At 38.2% G+C, this 21,154-nt stretch overlaps 1 protein-coding gene across 1 annotated transcript in view; it reads right to left on the bottom strand.

The window, feature by feature from the left end:
* The window catches only part of Crppa (CDP-L-ribitol pyrophosphorylase A), a 288,105-nt gene that overhangs the window by 159,624 nt on the left and 107,327 nt on the right, over positions 1–21,154 (bottom strand). Inside the window, exons 7-8 of the mRNA XM_031355623.1 lie at positions 3,731–3,820; positions 3,197–3,289 (exon numbers count right to left, since the gene is read on the bottom strand). Coding sequence (XP_031211483.1) covers positions 3,197–3,289; positions 3,731–3,820 — 183 coding nt within the window. The remainder of the gene's footprint in view (positions 1–3,196; positions 3,290–3,730; positions 3,821–21,154) is intronic.

Genomic DNA, 21,154 nt, shown 5'->3' with positions numbered 1-21,154 from the left:
TGTTTTTTGGAGGGGAAACTGGGAATGGAGAAACTTGCATGTAAATAAAGAAAATATCTAAAATAAAAAAAAATCTAATAGTAACAATAAAAAAAAAATGCCTTTCAAAAGTGAAAAAGAAAAAGACTGAAATGGCTCAATGGAGAAAGGCACCAACATGAGGACAGGGGTCAAACCCCAGAATATGGGGGAGGAGATAATCCATTTCCATAAGTTATCCTCTGACCTACATGCACATGTGCATGTACATTTGTACATGTACACCCACACACACTGACACATACATACATACTAATACACTAAACACTTTATTATTTAATTAATGAAAATAATTTTTTAAAATTCACCCACTAATGCTCTGGTCAAATACCCTAGCTTAGTTGACCTCCTGCCTCCTTTTTCTATAAGTATTTGACCTCAACAACATGCAGATGACAACTTTCTCAAGGAGAATCAAACTGGAGGTTGATAGCCTTTATATCGTCTCATTGAGCACTAAACAGTCCTGTAAGCATTTACAGTGTGACCAGAAAGGGGTGGAGCCTCCAGCCCTGTCATCACTGCACTTGGAGGTGAAGAATTAACGGCAGTCATTTCTGGTAGCACAATGACTATAAGACAAACCTGGGCTTCATAAAACCTTGTTACATTTTATATCTATTGAACCACATTAGTTCCAAGGAAAAACACATACCCCTCTTGTATTAGTCAGGGTTCTTTAGAGTCACAGAAGTTATGATAGTCTCTATGTAGTAAAGGAATTTATTGCAGACTTACAGTCTGTAGTCCAACTCCCAACAATGGTCGGCAGCAGCTGTGAATGGAAGTCCAAGGATGCAGCAGTTGCTCAGTCCCACAAGGCAAGCAATTGAAAAAGAGCGAGCTATCCTTCTTCCTTATATAGGTCTCCAGCAAAAGGTGTGGCCCGGGTTAAAGGTGTGGTAACACCTTTAACCCCAGGTGACCCTGATTGAACTCGTAGATCTTCCAGTCTTAATCTTCTAGGATTCATAGCCACTATGCCACCACACATTTAATCCCAGATGATCTTGAACTCAAAGATCTTTCTATCTTAATCCTCTGGGATTCGTAGCCACTATACCTCAAGATCTCCATGCCAAGATTCAGGTCGGAAACTTGTTATCTCTCAGCCTCCAGATTAGGGCCAGGTGAGCCTTCTAATTCTGGATTGTAGTTTATTTCAGATATAGTCAAGTTGGCAACCAGGAATAGCCACTATACCTCTATACCTTATAATTTTAGAACATATTTGTGGTGAATAAAAGTACCTGTGTGCAGAAATGGACAGATACCTTTTGGTCTAGACTCAGAGTTTAGAGTCATTTAACTTAAATCCTCATTAAAAATCAAAACAAAAGCTTATTTGTATATTGGTTCCCTAGCAAGTTAACTTAGATGGAAGCAAAGAGAAAGAATGGTTCTAAAGCTTTTAATATATATGTCTTTCTTGTTAAACAAAATGTGTATATCCATATATATATATATATATATATATATTCATTTATATACACATTATCAATGACCACACTACATGTATATGTACTTTTCCTTTAAAGTATAAAGTATGGCCTATCTAGACATACAGTCATTTTACTGAATCTTACAATCATATTATTCCTATACTTCTACCAACTTGCCAAATAATTAGCTAAACTCTCATCCATAGGGCAACAAGTCTGGGTGCCTGTGGCTTAAAGTACCTGTTGTGGCATGAAAACTGTTACCTTAGGGATACCGAGATAGAGCTGAGATACTGAATCTGAAAAGACAGGCATTCCAACAGAAGTACCCAGGAGAAAGGTGGAAAATGTGACACGTAAAAGTAATGGAAGTGAACTTTGAATTATCCTATCCAGAGTGGAAGGAAGAGGAGCCAGACAAGTACCACAGGACAAGCCGGCAATGCAGGCTTGCTAAGGGCCCAATGCAGGGTGGGAGTTACTTTCTGCATTTATTCATCCACATTTATTCATTCTACATTAAGGAAAATGGAGCTCGAGGTTAAACATCTTAAGAAAGGAACCAACGCATTAGTGTCTTCTTACTAGGCTGAATATTCCCCTTGGCATCTCACCTATGGAGATCAAATGAAGATCTCTATACAAAGAAATATGGAATGGAGGGCTCAACCCAGCACTACAAATATGTCCTACGATCCTCAAAGCCCTGCAGTGTTTCACCATTGAGTTGATTCCACAACCTTCCTAACACTAAATGACACCCTGTTGCTCAGGAAATCACTCACATGTGATGGGTTTCATACTAGCTGCACTTCTCGAACCTACACGTGGCCGGTGAGTGAACTAAGCCCACTCTACCCAACTTGCTGCTTCTGTCAGAGTTATCTTTAATTCAAAGTTTTATCTTTGTTTTGTGTTAAGACCTTACCTATAACAAGAATTAAATTCCCATACTATACAATAGGCTTGAGCCTCAGGAATAGGGTGGTCATTAGGAATTTCTGAGAACATCTGGAAGCCCTCTCCACTGGATAAAAGGTATTATAGATCTCAGGCACTGTTTCTTTGCTGGTTAGGCTGGCACGGATTCTTATCTTTTTCCTCAGTGAATTCTTCAGTCAACATATCCTTTCAGTCATTGGCAAATGTGTGTGAGAATGTCATGTGTGTGTGTGTCTATGTGTGTGTGTGTGTGTGTGTGTGTGTGTATGCATGCACACACATGCATGTGTGTGTGCATGTGTGTGTTTGTGGTGTTTCCAAAGATGCCGAGACCATTCTTCTACATACTTTCTTCAACCATTCACTCATTCTACTTATGCTTAGGCCAACAAGAATTTTCCTGTTATTTCTTCCTTACATTCTTTAAGCCTTTGGATTTCTTCTGCTTTTGATTCTGCTGTGCTGATAGAAAACCCTAAGTACAGTGCTTAGACATTAGCTTAACAATAAGTCAGCTTAGCCACAAATTTTTCTATTTTGGTTAGGATAAATAAATTGATTGCTAGTGGAATGAAGTAGTTTTTCAATATCATTGAGTCACATGATCAGCCACAAAGGCACACGTCAGCAGAAAAGTCAATGTAATTTCCCTGAAGTCTTCTAAATTTTGGTGAATACTCTCAGTTGAATCCAGTTGTTTTCAAAGAGAGACATTAGGTTATAAAGAAGGTAGCAGAGGGTCAATGAGAAAAGAGACATATTTACTCACTTACCAAAACAACAACTACAGGATACAGAAGAGGAAGGCTGCTCTCTTCGAGTATACTCAGTAACTTTCCGATTTCTTGACTATCGGAGGACACAACCTCAAATACAAGAAAATAAGAGAAAGTCAAAGGAAGTTCTTACAGAATAGAAGGTGACTCACAGGGAGATGAACTTTACAGGATATTCAATTTACATGATATTCAAATGCTAATTTAGCAAAATTAACATTAAACCACTTTAAAAGATACCCATAATTTATGCATACTAAGAGTTGAGCTATATCTTGGGTTGAACTTACTTATCTACTAAAATTAAAATTACTGTCAATGGAAGCAATACTTGCATCTAATAGGAGTTGGGTTCATAAGATAATGTTTTCCTATTAGAAATGGTAAAAAAATACAATTTTAAATCATATAGTGAATAGCACAACTAATCTGTTAAAATCTTCTGTTGCACAAGAGTCAAGAAGGGGTCCATTCTCTGACACTGTTTGCTTGGGTCTCAAATGGCTCCAACCAATTCTGGTTACTACTTACATTCACACAGATAAAACTGTAGCATTGGTCTGTGAAGTTCTTAATGACTCTGCCTGTGTGATCCATAACTGTGGATGTGACTTTAATACACTAGAAGAAAAGGCACACCAGAAGATATTTACAATCTAAAAAGACAAACATGAACATAAATAAGGCATTTTATGACAAACAGCAAATCTGCTATAAACTCATGGAGCCTTGCAGCATATACTCTAATAAATCTAATAAATTTATCAGACTATCACAAGAAAGATAATTGGAACTAATCCATGAATAATGTATATTATTTTAAAATAAAAAATATATAGGAAACTGTTTCAAAATGGCAAAAAGTTCTGGGCACTGTGAAAGCACTAAGGAACAGGAAGGAGCATGGTTTATGTTTTATGAAGAATTTATTACAGGGGACTTTCACAGACCAGAAGAGAAAGGCTGAGTGGGCGGTGGGATTGCAGGAGGTCGTTAAATATCCTGTAGTTTAAACAGTAAAATTCACTCCACCTGGATTAACTAAAGGTAAGGAAAGCAGGAAGGAATTATTGCAATGATGTCTGTTAGAGATAAATAAGAACTGCACTTGTGCAGTAATAACCAAAAACAAAGACATTGCCAAAAACCACCTTCTAAGAGGTAGCTCATTTGGGTGTGGTGGCATATACCTTTGATCCCAGCACTCAGGCACAGAGTCCTGTGGACCTGTGTCAGCACCATGCCAACAGAGAAGACTCTGTCTCAACAAACAAAAGAAAGTGGTAACTTTAGACTAGATTTAGAAGGGATAGTATATCTACTGTAAAAAGAACTTTCCTAATAAAATATTTATTATAACCTGGCATTCTCTTGCTCCACATTATGAACACAAATTTAAAAATTATTGTATAGGATTCTCTTATAAAATCTAACTATATAATAATGTCCTGGTTCATCCCATGGTACATACCTGCATGGCATATATTACATATTACAATCTATATGTCTGAAATGCAATGCTGTTCCTAACACATGGAACTGTAGTCCCAAGATGCCCTACTCAATAGCCTAAATCCACATACTGCTATAACCTACTGGAGGATCCAGAGGGCAGGCTTGAAGACCTAACTCTGACACAGAAGTTAGTTCACTGATAACCCTTAAGATTTTATTTCCATTTAAAAACTATACTGAGCCCCAAATTCAAAGAGAACCTTGGATTGTACAAAGCAAACACAAGCCCTCCTTGTCACACATACCTATTAACACTATGGTAGATACCAATTCCCATTACGAATCAAGTTTCCCCCAAGAAATCACATCATCTAAGTGTTCATGGGCATTCTAAAATGCCCAAAACATTTGAAACATTAGCATCGAATTTGCTCCATGACTCTTCCATGTTTGTGCAGTGGGCCACCTGCAATGACAACTATACCTTTCCTCCTGCAGACCTGCATATCTTTTAGAAAGTTAGAATAGAGATATCAGTCTCCCTGGATCACATTTCCAAACATTCCCAGTTCATAATGATATATCTTCCATATAACTTACAGATGAGCTGATTTATCAGCATCCCTTGGTTAAAGTTAGGCTTTCCTAATATCAAGATACTTATAAAGGTCCCCACTGCCAGACAACAAACAACTAACCTAACCTCATCTCTCTTGTGGGAGATGCATTTCAAAGAGCAAGATCTGTCCCTCTACTCTTGCTATCTACTACAATTGCTACAGGAACAAATTATCTTTCTCAGGGCCTGGGGTCTCAGGTCTTCAACAGGATCTATGGTACTGCATCAGGATAATCTGATTCATTTCTCATTTCTCAGATAGAAATCATGGCAACCGCAGAAACAAATCCTTCCAGACAAAACTCTGAATTCAGAAGAACTGACTTAGTTTAAAACTCCCCTTTCACTTACGTATAAAGATCTATGTTGAAAACATGAGCTGTGTCATGAGAGAAGCTCCTAAGCTGCTCAGCGCCTAGCTGAGACTAGCAGTCTGGGTATGGAGAATGCAGTGGCTACTTCTTGTAGCCAGACAGGCTCCCAGTGGAGGTACAAGGACAGCAACTCACCCGAAAAACCTTCAATCTAAAATGTGTCCTGCCTATAAGATGAGCAGGGACAAAGATATAGCAGAGACAGGGGGAATGGCCAACCAACGCCTGACCTAAATTGAGACCCATGCTATCGGCAACCATGAATCTCTGGCACTATTAATGATACTCTCTTATACTTGCAGACCAGCCTAGCATAACTGTCCTCTGAGAGGCTCCACCCAATGGCGAATGAAAACAAATGCAGAGATCCACAGCCAAACCTTAGATAGATCTTGGGAAGTCTTGTCAAAGAGTTAGGAAAAGAATTGAACCTAGAAGGGATAAGGACCCCACAAGAAGACCAACAGAGTCAATTAACATGTACCCATTGGGGCTCCCAGAGACTGAACCACCAAACGAAGATCAAGTATAGGCTGGACCTAGGCCTCCTGCACATATATAGCAGATATGCAACTGGTCTTCATGGGTCCCCCAATAACTAGGGCAGAAACTGAATCTGTTGCCTGTCTGTGGATCCAGTTCCCATAACTGGGCCACCTTGTCTGGCCTCAGTGGGAGAGGATGTGCCTAGTCTTACAGGGGCTTGATGTGACAGGGTGGGGTGATACCCAGAGGGGGTTTTCCTCTTCTCAGAGGAGAAGGAGGGGAAGTGGAGGAAGGGGCTTTAGGAGGGGGGAACTGGGAGGAAGGGGCTGTGATTGGAATGTAAATAAATAAATACATGAAAATTTTAAAAATATAAGTGAATTTCTTGGGTACTTTCATGTGCTTATTAACATCTTAAAGGTTTTTTCATATTAGTTAAACTTAGTTACTAAATGAAAATTCAATGTCTTCTTTTAGAACACACACAGGTTTATAGTGATAGGTATATTGTTTTAACTGTTATTAAAATACATTTGCTCAGCTATTTGATAAATTTAAAACTCCAATTGAAATATGGCACCATTCATCAGACAAGATACATATGTACAAAGAGTATTTTATAATGGCCTTAAGTATAAGTGCTACATATCCAAACACATATACACACCAACTATACTATAAATCTTTTCTCCTTAAAGCCAAGGCACTTGATAATTGTTTCCAGTTAAGTATAATTGTTTTGGGCCCTACATATTTCTTCTTGGCTAGAAATAATCAATATTCTAATTGCTTGAGTAAAAAAGCATAACTTAACCTCAGTATGATATTGATGTCTTTGACAGCCTAAGTAAACAAGGAATATGTTAGTCAATGTGACAAGGATGTATATGAACACTGCTGTGGTGTCACCCAGGGCTGCCATTCTTAACATTTCCACTCTTGGGCCAGCACAGGAAATAATCTGTGTCTAGAAAAACTTTCTTTCTCTAAATATTTTAGTTCAAAAATACATATTTAAAGCAACTTTCCAAGATATGTGGTAAAATTAAAGAATTAAATGCTTTCCTTATAGCGTAATGGTCATTTAATAAAGATTTACCATGAACTAACTGCAAACATCTGCACAGTGGAAATACTATTAAAGTATGGATCTGAGGAAAGAAGGTAGGTTGTCAGAGAGCTTCCTTCCAAGAAGAGTCAAGGCTTAACTAAGCCTGAAAGAATTCAAGTCCCAGGAGTCAAAGATTCAAAAATGTGTTTCTGAGAAGCTAACTCACTTTTTACAAAACATGTTGGTTGAGTTGTCTCAGAATCAGAATCTGCCAATATTCCACTTCCCTCCCATTTGCCCTGCAGTCCTAGTGTGGGTATAAACAAGGGAGTGGTGGAGAGATGCACTTTCTTTCCAGTCTGAGGAAATATTAGTAATTACTATAAAAGCTTTGTTTCCCTTGTTTGGTCCACTTAGCTTTGAGTCTTCACTATGGTCTTTCTTTGTTTGAGTCAGCCTTTGAGCTAGTCTAATTAAGAGCTTAGACTCAGGAGCTCACTTCCCTAGCTTTCAATTTATCTCTGGAACATTCTTTCTCTGTGACTTTGTTAAGAATTTACTGTGTCCTGTGGCTCAATTTATTTATTGGTAAAATAATAGTCGATACAATTCATAGGATCTGCTAATAAATGGGAGATGAGTATTGCTGTTTCTAATGTCCTTCTCAAAAGCTGAGAAAAAAATGCAGGAGGTAGACAATCCCAGCTGACTGGCTGCATGATGTTAGTATCCCTTAGCAAGACCCAGACCCTTGGGAGCTGATCACATCCAAAGATTTACCCTTGACTAAATGAAAAAATCTGCACAGATTAAATACTATTGAAAATATGGATACCAGGGAGGAAGATGAATTGTCCAGGGGAAATGAATCCTTTCAAATGGGAATATATACACAGAAAACATAAGAACACGGAGACCAGGGTCTGTTGTGTCATGGGGGTCACTGAGACCCAATCCCATATGAACCCAGAACGGGCAGAACTTCTATAAACATGTTGATTACAAGTCTCTCTCTGGGTTTTCACAGTAATCCTTCTCCTAGATCCAGTAAAGGTGCCCTGGAGCCCATTCAGATTTTTCCAAGACAACACATGAACTCATATCTCCTTGCACAGAGCAATATATTAAGTATGTGCTGATACTAATTTCACTCACTTATTTCAAGTCTTCCTCTTTCAAATTACACTTTAGCACACCATTCTATCTCTTTCACATTTACTACCCTATATTACTAAGATTTTATCATATTCTGAAAGTTATATTGAATGTTTAAAACATATATATGCTGAAATCACACTGCACACCTAGACACAAGCAAGTGTTATCATTATGTATTTTCTTATGGATAAAGAGGCTGGAAAATAAGGAGCCAATTTATGATGACACAGCCAGGAAGGTGTTAATACTCAGATTCTGGTCTGTACAACTTAAGTCCATTGTTCTTCTGTACAGTTTTGGAATTTTTAACTTGTTGAAGTCCCTAGACCTGTTTTGAGAGGTGTGGGGAACTCTAGGTAGTGAAATCCACTTGGAAGAAGTACTTGATATAGATAAAGTTAGTTGATTACTATCTTAAATCCAGGAGCTCGTATAATAATCTCTTAACTCTTATCACTTTTCTGGGCCCAAGATTTGGAAGAAAGTTTGTAACAAGTCTCTCCTAATTAGTTGTTGGATTTGACCACGGAGAAGGATCAGGTACAGCTGCATCCAACATCTATCAAACAACTGGCAGAAGAGATAACAAACCTAATACTCCCTTAAGAATTGTGTTCCTTGGGGTTGGGGATTTAGCTCAGTGGTAGAGCGCTTGCCTAGCAAGCGCAAGGCCCTGGGTTCGGTCCTCAGCTCTGGAAAAAAAAAAAAAAAAAAAGACAAAAAGAATTGTGTTCCTTTCTGAATTTCTCTCTCCCTCTGCCATAAGCACTTTGAGGGCCAACTATTATTCTGATGAGAAATTACCAAAAACTGTTAAGATAACCTTAAAATTTGTTAAGATAACTTTAACAAATGAAGTACTGTCATGAGAAATTCAAGGTCCATTTCATTATATAGACATTAAATATCCAAAGCTGTACTGTGTATTAAGAAAATATATAAAGCTACCAACCAATACAAACCAGGCAACACATTCCATGGTTGCTAAACTGAGCATTGAGTCAATACAAATGAAGGAAAAGTTTCTGCCTTTGAGATGCTCATATCAAATGCAGAAGTTAACAATTCCCAAACTTAGACATGCATGAGAATCTCTCATAACCTTATCCAAAATAATATTTTTTTCATTTTCCTGGATGCAGGAATCAGCATTCCTGAAACACTTCCAATTGGTGGCAATGTTAGGAGTCTGTAGATACCAGGTGAATACAATGGTAGATCCTTTAAAAGCATACAAATTTAAACGGGTTCTCTTATCTCAAGCACATATAGTCTTCCATATATAACAACCCAGAGACCATATTATCCTTAACAAAAATCTAAACTACTGCTCTTCTTACCATCTGTAATTAATGACCTTTTTCTTTATTACATCTACCAACATGCCGAATGGGAATGACAAAAGTAAACAAATTTATCGTTTCAACTAATTTTCCTTCAAATGAATATAACCTAACTTTATTTGCATGTATAAAGTTTAATTTTTCTATAGAATAGGAAAATAACCTCGATGCATATATAAGTGCCATTGCAGAATTTCTATATAATCATGAGTTAATATACATAAAACAAATAAATTCAAGTTTTAGGCAAATTATTATTGAGTAGAAATTATTATTCAAAGGCAACCTGAATAATGCCATTATTTTTCCTGTGCACAAGTTGCTTTTCTTGAATGGATATTCCTCTTGCTTGAGAAATAGATTTGTTTTGTTTGTATAAAAACATACCATGTCATACAACTTTCATTTATAAGATATTATTAGTAACCTGCTAAATGGGTATTATTTAGTGTATTACCCCAAATTATTTACAAATATTAAAAATAGATATTTGCAGAAACATATAAAATCAAAATCATATGTCACAAATATTTAAGTGTGAATGTCTCAGACTGTAATTATGTGTATTTTGTGCAGGTTAATCTGTGTTCAGGTGTGCATGCACATACATGTGCATGGGTATAAGGGCCAGAAGAGGATCTCAGGTAAAATTCCTCAGGTATTATCTACTTTTTCAAGACACTGTCCCTCACTGGCCTGGAACTTACCAAGCAGCCTAGGATGATGATCAGCAAGCCCCAGGGATGTTCCTGTCTCTACATCCCCAGCTCTGAAATTGCAGCACATCTTGCCACACTCAGTTTATTTACATGGCTTCTGGAGAATGAGCTCAATCTTAATGTTTGCAAAGCAAGCCTTTTTACTGACTGATTTATTTTCCAAACCCTCAGGCAAGTTTTAAAGCAGGGATTTCTTCACTGTAAAGAAGGTAGGTTTAAGGCTCAATAGAGAATATTAATGAATGATCTGAATATTTTGCATGCTGAATTCGAATCCACTTCTTCAGCCCAATGCTGGGTGACTGTCTAGAGCTCATTTCTCCATCAAAGCCTCTCTTGTAATTACAGAAGGCTGACCACCAGCAACTGCATCTCTATTGCTGACTCACTTAGCTACTTTCTGCAGCATCTACAATCCTGCTTCCTTTGCATCCTCTCCTCTTGTGAACACAGTCCTTTCCTTGGCTATGAAATAAGTTAGAACTTCTTGAATGTGCTTAGTGTTTTAAACTCTTTGCAATTCTTCACATGATTGATAGACACCCAGAAGCTACCTATTTATCTACAGAACTGTATCTGGCAGATGTCCAGGCAAAGAGATTATTACAGAAGTTTCCTTCAACATAGTTCTATCATCATTAATCACAGTGATTTATACACATACACATATACATACACAAATCTGTGTGAGAGATCCATGAAAAGAGGTGGTGAAGGCAATATGCTTAGTTACAGTAGAACAAGCTATGCAGAATGACACCACAGTCAGTGGGTCCATGCAGAGGTCTGAGGAATAGAAAACTGAAGCCAAATATAGGATAGAAAGAAGGTACCGAGCCTTAAAACATAAAAACAAGTACACTGGGACAAAGGAAAATTGAAAACTACATAATGTCAAGGTACAAATAAGACAACATACTGAAACATGAAAGCAATATATTTGTGAGAGAGATTTTCAGTATAGATCGCGTGGGGCCTTTGACTCACAAATACTAAGTAGTCAACACAGTTGGAGAGTGTCACTGTAACAAAAAAAATCAAGTTGTAGAGCTTGGGAGTTGTAGTTGGGAGCTCTGAAACACGTTTTCAGGTATCAAAACTCCATAGAAATTCATTCAAAAGCTCCAAGAGATATTTTGCTTCAGCTATTAAAGAACCACCATACCCTAGAATGATAACTTAGCCAGAGCCAATAGGAGCAATGGAATGACCTACCATTTTTCACTTTAAAGTAGAATTACATTACAGATAAATAATTGAAATGAATCTCCTAACAATTATTAGATGAAGCTTTAACAAATATAAATGATGTTTTTAAGAGTTATGTGCCCTCTAACTAGACCAAAATAATCCATTGAGGATGGTAAAATTATATTAAGAACTAAAACTATGTCTTGATTTTTAAAATACAAATGTTCAGTACGTGTGCCTGTTTACTAAACTCAGCTAAAGCCAGGCATGGTTAAACATGCTGCAGTCCTGCAGTTGAGAGGGTAAGGAAGTAGGATTGCAAGTTTGAAGAAAGTGGCCTATGTAATGAGTTCTACTAAGTCCCAGGACAGGATGAAGATTAAGAAAATGAAAGGAAAGGGTTGGGTGAGATGGCTCAGTGGGTAATGTGCTTGCCATGCAAGCCTAAGGACCTGACATCAGATCCCCAGCATACACATAAAATGATGGTTGTGGTGGTGAGTATATATAATCCCATCACCAGGGAAACATAAATAGGAGAATCCTTAAAGTGTTCTGGCTAGCCAGTCTAGTTGAATCAGCGAATTCCTTGCTCAGTGAGGGGCTCTTATCTCCAAAATGAGGGGAAGGGATTGAGGAAGATTCGCAATTTCTGGTCTTCACATACATGAGACTGCATGCATATCTGCATACACATTGGAGCACATATACACACTGTACACACAGGAGAATATATATATATATATATATATATATATATATATATATATATACACAAGAAGGAAGGAAGATGAGGGAAAAAGGGAGAGAAGGACAAAGAGAGGGAGTGAAGTCAACTATTAAAGGTTAACAGTTAAATATACCAAAGCTTTATAGAGAGGGGAGGAAAGTTTTGATTGTTCAGTTCAGGGCACTGAATTCCAGTCCTTATATGTTAAGTGAGAAGTGAAACACTGTGTTATGCTGTTATTCTAGGGGAACACTGTCCTGTATGGACTTCCTACAATGGCTATTTCCTGTATGTATAAAATAATATTTTGATATGCACAAGAAGACCTAATTTCATGAAAATAATAATAACTGGCTAATAGCCCTGGATATTCTACTGTTCTCTATGCTGAATACTCAGCATTATATTTGTTAGCACTTAAAAATCTTGACATCATTCTTATATAGACAAGTATACAGAAAACACTTTTATAGTTGATCTTTTTAAGAGAGCAAGCGGAGCATGTGGGTCTTGATGGGGAGAACGGGAAAAGGGTAATTTGCAATTACAATCTAAAAAAATGGTCATAAAGAACATAAAATTTACCAGATAAAACAATATAATATGTTAAAAACCAAAAATGTTTATAAAACAGAAAAACACTCCAAGTTACATTTAGAATTACTCTAGCTCTCACATAATAATGTTCTAAAACCATGAACCAATAAAAAACTAATTTCATTGGATATAGTATGAGTGCAATCAATAGCAGCTTGAGTTACTTATGGTCCACTACATTTGGACTTTACCCTCTAGTACACACCAGAAACTCTGGTTGATGTCTAAATAAACCTAATGTAATTTAGTAGACTAACCTTCAGGCAGTTTCTAGCCTTGTGTACACACACACACACACACACACACACACAACAAACACTCATACTCCCTCACCCTGACATCCTGAAAGAGTCCTTGCCTCTGTTCAGAGTAGACCCCCAAAAAGAAAACTAACTAGCTTTAGAGGGTCATTCACTATTAACTGTATTCAGTAGCCCCAAACAAATGTCTATTATCTTCAGATCAAGATGTTATTATGCATATCAAAATATTTATATTTAATTTTTGTTTTTAAGTCTAAAGATGTTAGTGAGGCTACAATTGCTCTGCTTCATTTCTGCCTTTCTCCTGGCTTCTTTTGCTAATCTTGAAGTTTTGTTTTCCTACTGTCATACGTTGAGTTTGGTAAGGACTGTAAGAAAAGACACAGATCTGCACACTGTTACAGCGGGCACAGTCCTACACACTAACAAAACACACAGTTCTGTACACTGTAACAAAAGGCATAGATCTATATACTACACTCAACCTTCAGGCCATCAGGAAAAATAACTCAAGCATTGGAGAACAACTCCAACAAAACGAGATCCCGCCTTATACCTAGAAAATGAATGATTTTCAGTTAAACATAGCTTGTCATGTGTAGTTATAGAAAACAATAATTAAATTCTGTTCTCCAGGAAACAGGAAGTGGTGGATGAGCCAAATACTTAAAAAGCTTGTACCGTGTAGGTCAGCATTCCTCGTGGCATTCATCCCTTTTGCTGCAGGAATGTAAGCTGAACTGAATGTACTTAAGTGTTTTTAGGACTAATGTGAAATTAAAAAAAACAAAAAACAAAAAAAAAAAAAAACCCTCTAACCACCACAGATTTCCTGTGTGTAACAAGTCAGTAGCAGCCAGTGTGGATACTCTTTGAAGACAACTGGACAGTCTTCAGCTCAATTCTTCTTTACATTATTATGCAGTGAAGCAGAATATAATACAGGCGAAATAAAATTGTGCACAGTCTATAAGGCTGCCTCTGGCTTTGTTCCTACCTCTACCCTTATCTACCCCTGATCCATCTCCACTTTAACCATTCAAGGTCATTTTACTCCCTTTTCACGAGGCTCCTCATGCATCTTCCACAGCATGATTCCTTTGAGTTGGGCTTTTAACTGATTCCCCTTTTAGGCTTAATTAAATGACATTTCTGTTGAGGAAGTTCATTCAGTGACTTTCATTCCCCAAAACTGTTTTCCACGATTCTCTTATCTAAGCATAGGTTATTTTTCTTTCCATGCCAGGAACTCTTGATGGTTCAGATCCATAGGAACCAGTAAAAACCTTCCTCCAGGAAAGATTCTGAAAAGCGGTAAAGCCTTCCTCTGGTCTATGAATGAGAGTTTACAAAACATTGACCAGTGTGTACAAAACCTAGCAAGTGCAGCTTACTCTTCTGGATGACTGTAATTTGCAGGTGCTCCCTACAAAGCCTTCCTACGTCCTACTTCTGGCATTCTGGTTGTTGGACATTGTTGGTGCTGCTCCATTATAGAGTGCATGGCCCACCCAATCCCAGATTTTCTGTGCATGTGTCAGTTCTTGCTTTATCCCTTCATCACCCCATACTGGTTTCCAGAACCAACACATTCAGGACAAAGTTGCATCCCTTAGGGTATTATTTTGCACTGTATTATTATCCAATTCAAGAGAAAGCTCCTTGAGAGTAGCACCTGCTTAGCTCAACTCTCTATAGCCAATGGTTGAGTTATAATGGGCATTGACTCTCTTGTAAGTGAACGAATTAAGTAACTAATGAAAAGCTAATTACACCTTCTACCTACACACCCTCATTACTTTTACAGCAGTATATATACGTTACACATTTTCAGAGTTAGAATGAAGTGACTGTGGACTGGTATTAGTAAATTTTCTTTTGACAGTGAGGAGCTACCTGAGGAAAACCATTAAGGGAATAGGATTTATTCTGCCCTTAAGTTCCATAATGTAATGATATTAAGACAACACACCTCCATTCCTAAAGGAAATAATATAGGAATATCAGAGATAGATTAGCTCAAAGCAAGCCCAAAACCCCAAAGGGCAGACAGCAAACCCATAGCAACATGTCTGGCATCAAAACCTCATGTTAAAATCGACTGGGCTGCCGGGCAGTGGTGGCACACACCTTTGATCCCAGCACTTGGGAGGCAGAGGCAGGCAGATTTCTGAGTTCAAGGCCAGCCTGCTCTACAGAGTGAGTTCCAGGACAGCCAGGGCTACACAGAGAAACCGTGTCTCGAAAAAAAATGTATCTGGGCTACAGATGAGTAGGTATCCCTGCCCTCTCACCCTAGGGACAGCAACATTCTCTCTCTCTCCCTCTCCCCCACCCTCTCTCCTTCCCTGCCTCCATCACAATCTACATTCATTGAAGCAGTTCTTCAAAAGTCTTGCCATCTCCAAAATCATGGTGTCTTCACTGTACCTTCTCCTTCAACTTACAGCTCCAAGTTTGACCCACCAAGAAGCTCATCTGTCCAGGGACAGATTACCACAGGAGCTTTCTAGAACCTTGGTGCAAGCTTCCATACGTTCTGCTTGCTAGTAAAAACAAGCATCCTGTGGACAATGCCAAACCCTGCTACAAGCTCTAGATGTAGATGAACCACAAGAGGGACTACTTTCTATCAGGAGGGACTACTGTAACCTTCTATGTCAATATCAAGGAACCAAGTAGAGACGACTCCTTCATTGGCCACCATTCATGCTGCCACTGCAGAGTACAGTGCAAAGGTTCTCTTTATGCCAGTCTTCATAATGGGACTCCTTTTGCTTAAAACCACCTTATGCACATGTCCCTTTCCTTGGTAGCACACATTTTTCATATCTTTCTGCTCTACTTTCTCTCATCTCTCACTATAAATCTGGCTATAGACAGCAGTAGAGACTGAATGTTACATTTGTCTTGAAATTTCCTTTACCAATTATCCCATTACTTCTGAGTTCCACTTCACAAGAACTTTCAAGACACAGGAATGATATTGCCAGTTCTTTCCCACAATATAATAAGAATGACTTCTAGCAAAGTTCTCAGTAGAACTTTTGTTTCCCTCTGAATCTTTCAAACAGTGTTCACTGGCCACATTCTCCCTTCATTCTCCTGCACTTTAAGAACTGCCCTTAAGCTCTGCTTGCAGGATTCTGGGGCTTCACACGGTCACAGCTCAAAACTCCTTAAAGCCCCTCCCTCTACCCAGTAAAAATCCTACCAGCTATGTGGTACAGCTCCCAGCACAGCCACAACCCTACTTCTTGCTTTTCCTGTTGTGTGGCAGAGTACTGGACATGAACAACCTGAGAAAGGATGGACTGATTTCATCCCCTAGTCTGAGTGGTCACAGCTCATCAGTGCTGAAGGCTTGGCAAAGTTTTTGACAGCTCCTGTGGTAGTAGCAGAAACAGAAGCCAGGAACCAGAGTGGGGCCAGGCTATACCTCTCAAAGCCTGTGATCAGTGACCTACTTGCTACCAGACCTCACGTATTACAGGTCCCCAAAACTTTTAAAACAGAACCACCATCTGGGTACCAACTGTTCAACCATATCTATCTACTAGATGTTTTTTACATTCAAATCCAAGCAGGTCCCATTCATCTGCATCTATGTCCCTGAATCACCTCTGGAGAACTCTTTCTCAAAAATTCAAGGCCCAGAAAAATAAGTAAGGCAAAAGATGACAGAAGACCAATACCGAGGTTCTACAATTTAAATGTCAATGACATGTGCATGAATGTGAGTATGGGGTAGAAAATGTGTCTGTCGAAATGTAGGCTTTCCCATTTAACTTATAGCCACCTCATACATGAATTTGGTATTTTCCATTATGTTCCAGTTAGACATTTGGGTCACCCGAAGTGTATGTTGCAAAATTTTTCCCAGGCAATTACCATAAGCATACCCAATCTCTTCCTTCAGTTTCAGTGGGAAACATTTCTCCTATTCATATCAATAAAACAATCCGTACATTGTATGAGGCATAGCTCCACACCCACACTGATCTCCCTGCAGATTTCAGCAGCGGTGACTTCATCATTTTTATATGCTCTTTTCAAAAGCAGACAAAAGCTCTCGGGTGTAAAAAGTTATAATATCCACAATTTTCTGCTTTTCTGAAAATTATGTGCTGGAAAATACAATGCCACAAAAGATAAACCTGCTTTTATAATGGGAGAGAAATCTACAGAAAAGCAGACAAATCCCTATCCAAGGAAGCCACTTCTCTCAGACTTAACTATAATCCTGTCAAATTTTAAAACATCATACTGATTTTTTCTTTCATCTGCCTTTGAAAGATATTAACAAAAAACATTTTGCATTAACTCACTCTAACTGATGCATTGATTAAATGACCTTGTACAAATTAAAAGCAGGATTTTTTTTATTTCAAAATAAGTGAGGAAATAATGGGGCGGTTTTGAAGATAAGTGCACACCACACTGTGCTGATGTACAGAAAGCTACACAAAATTGTTAGGTTTCAACATTGGAAGAGGAAGAACATCCTGATGAGGATCTGTAGTCTGACAGTTAGCAAAGCTAGAAGCCAGAGAGTACTAAGCAGGAATGAGAGCTCATTCCAACATCCACCAAGATCTTAAAGGACACCCAAACTTCAATTTTAGAAAATCTGAGGTGACATGAAGAAACATGGAAGTTCTCACTTTGCTAAGGATGTTGGGATTCTGGAGCCACAGAACATTTAAAACTGTAGATTAAAATACTCCTGTGGGGCAAAGTATCAGCAAAGAGGTCTAGATTGATAAAAAAAAAAATTAATTAGACCATGACTAAATAAAAGGTCCATGAGTTAAGGAGAGGGGTGGTGAAGGTGGAGGTCTCAGAGAGAATAGGGCTATAGTGGCCCCTTCTCAGGAAAACAACTTCAGAAGAGCATCCTGTCATTGAGCTAGAAACTATAGGATAAGCTTGAACTTTCCATTAAAAGGAGGTGAAATTGTCTTTTTTAAAAAAGAATACTAATGGAATCTAAAGGAAGCATGAAAAATGAAGGAATACAAAATTCGATGTTCCCATAAATAACGATGTAATCCAGGCAGACATATCTACAAAACAGATTCAAACTAGCTTAGCATTTAATACACTAAATGGAGTTGTAAATAATCAGCCTTGGAATACTTAGAAACAACAGAAGAAAATCCTGTCATTGCAGAAAGGAAGAGTCTGTAGTTGCTATAAATGAAGCATTGCAGAAATGAAGAGTTGCTACAAAGACTGTAGCAGACAATTAATGTGTACTTATTTCCACAACAAAGAATGTGCACCATCAATATCTTTTATCAAACCCCGTCAACTTTGTAATGTGGATGTTCTTGATATAGTGCAGAAGCTGATGAACTTAGGCAGCAAACCTAACCTCTAAATGCCAGATATTATGGCTGTTTCTCTGCTGTCCAAACTCTAACCCGAACTCCAAAGGACTTTTGGGATCATATCATATATGTTAAAAATTCATCACATTAGTTATAAATTCATCTTGGAAGTGAACTACTTCAATGAAAACACAAAATGATGTTGTTTAATTTGGTTTTGTCTTGAATGATCTTGTTTTTTTCCAAAGAGTGATCTTGTTTTGTGATTATGAGTTTTGCTGGGTATAGTAGTGTAGGTTGGCATCGGTGGTTTCTCAGAGGCTGCAAGACATCTGCCCAAGCCCTTCTATATTTTAGAGTCTCTTTTGAGAAGTCAGGTGTAATTCTGATAGGTCTGACTTTGTTTGTTACTTGGTCTTTTTCTCTTACAGCTTTTAATATTCTCTCTTTTTCCTATAAATTTAGTGTTTTGATTATCATGTGGTGGGTGGATTTCCTTTTCTCATCCAATCTAATTTGTGTTCTGTAAGCTTCAAGTATATTTATAGGCATTTCTTTCTTTAGGTTGGGGAAATTTTCTTCTATGATTTTCCTGAAAATATTTTCTGGATTTTGGAGCTGTGATTCTTTGCCTTCTTCTACTCCTATGATTCTTAGGATAGGTCTTTTCATGATAGCCAAGATTTCTGAATGTCTTCTGTCAGAATTTTTCTAGATTGAACATTTTCTTTGGCTGATGATTAATTTCTTCTATAATAGTTTCTACACCTGAGATTCCCTCTTCCATCTCCTATATTCTGTTGGTGATGCTTGCATCTGTTGTTCATGTTCTCTTTCATAGGTTTTTTTTATCTCCACGATTCTTTGAGTTTCTGTTTTATTGCATTTATTTCTATTTTCAGGTCTTGAACAGTCTTATTCATTTCCTTCACCTATTTAATTGCATTTTCCTGTATTTCTTTGAGGAATTTATTCATTTCCTCCTGACAGGCCTCTATCCTCTTTATAAGATTTGATTTAAGGTCATTTTCTTGTGTTTCTTGTGTTCCTACTAGGGCTTGCTCTAGTAGGATAACTGTGCTCTGAAGACATCATATTGCCCTGGCTTTTGTTGATTCTGTTCTTACACTGGCTTTGAGTCATGTGGTTGTCCCTGGATCTTCCTACTGTAGCAAGTATCAGGAAGGCAGCTTCGTAGTTCCAGTGGAAGAATGGGGACAAACAGGTATAAAGAGGGAACAGAGATTGAAGGCCTGGGCAACTGGACCAACTTAAGACCCATCCCATAGGAGAGAACCAACCCCTGACACTATTAATAATACTCTGCTACACTTGCAGACAGGAACCTAGCATAACTGTCTCCTGAGAAGCTTCATCCAGTAGCAGATGGAAACAGATGCAATGACCTGCAGCCAAACATCAGGTGGAACTCAGGAAGTCTCATGGAAGAGGGAGGGATAGAAGTGAGCAAGCTGGAGGGGTTAAGGACACCACAAGAAGACCCACAAAGTCAACTAACCTGGGGCTCACAGAGACTGAACAATCAACCAAAGAGCATACAGGGACTGGACCTATACTCCCTACACATTTGTAGCAGATACACAGGTTGATCTTCATGTGGGTAGAGTCTGTCTCTCGATTCTGTTGCTTGCTGATTGATCCCTGTGCCTTAACTGGACTGCCTGGTTGGGTCTCAGAAGGAGAGGACATGCTCAGTCCCATCTTCAGCCCTAGATGTCTCAGGGCTGGATAGTACCCAAGGGGGTTTTCCCCTCTCTGAGGAGAAGAGCGAGGCATAATGGGGGGAGGGATTTGTAAGAGTCAGACTGGGAGGGGGCTTTGTGATCAGGCTGTAAAGTGAATAAATATATTGATTAATGGAAAAGGGGCAAAAGAGAAAACACAAAATGAATTAAACTGTAATAAAATCAATTAGGCAAACAAAAACATTTCAAAACATAAAGCTGTCATCAAAATGCTTGTAGAAATCTTCAGTGATGAAAGATATAAACAGTTTCAGTATCTATCACATGGCTGCTTCTGTTTTCCCAGCCTTAATAATAGTTTAACTATGAAGCTGATCAATTCATAATTGATACAAATACATGAATTTTATTAGCATCATGACTATCTCATCTATGGTCACAATTGTCTTTCTTTTCTCCCTTCATCTTCATCTCTGATACTTATAAGAAACATAATTTACTAGAGTCTAGTGTGCACTGGGCATTAGACCTCCAACTGTATCTGAGGCATACCATGGCACACAGCAACAAGCAGGACTTTTAGACCATGTCACATATGAAGATGAGGACCATGAGAAACACACAAAAGCAGTGGTTCTCAATCTGTGGGTCACAAACCACACAGGGGTCATGTTGGGGATGGTTTTTTGTGCTATGTAAAGGTTGTCTTTGTATTATTCAAATGCTTATTTCTGTACCTGCAGAGAGTTGAATACAGGCTGGAGTTTGGAATTGTTATTTTTATGAGTCTCACCAGTATCAGTGTTCTTATAAATATTCTTCTCCATCACCTCTAATTGCTTAATAAAGAGCTGGTCAGACAGTTAGCTGGGCAGGAGAGAATACAGGACTTCCAACCTAAGTCAGGGGGTCCCAAAAAAGGGATCAAAT

The sequence above is a fragment of the Mastomys coucha genome, unplaced genomic scaffold, assembly GCF_008632895.1.
Source record: "Mastomys coucha isolate ucsf_1 unplaced genomic scaffold, UCSF_Mcou_1 pScaffold6, whole genome shotgun sequence".
Taxonomy (NCBI): Eukaryota; Metazoa; Chordata; class Mammalia; order Rodentia; family Muridae; genus Mastomys; species Mastomys coucha.
The sequence above is the reverse complement of the archived record's forward strand: the minus strand, read 5'-3'. Positions and strand labels throughout refer to the sequence as shown.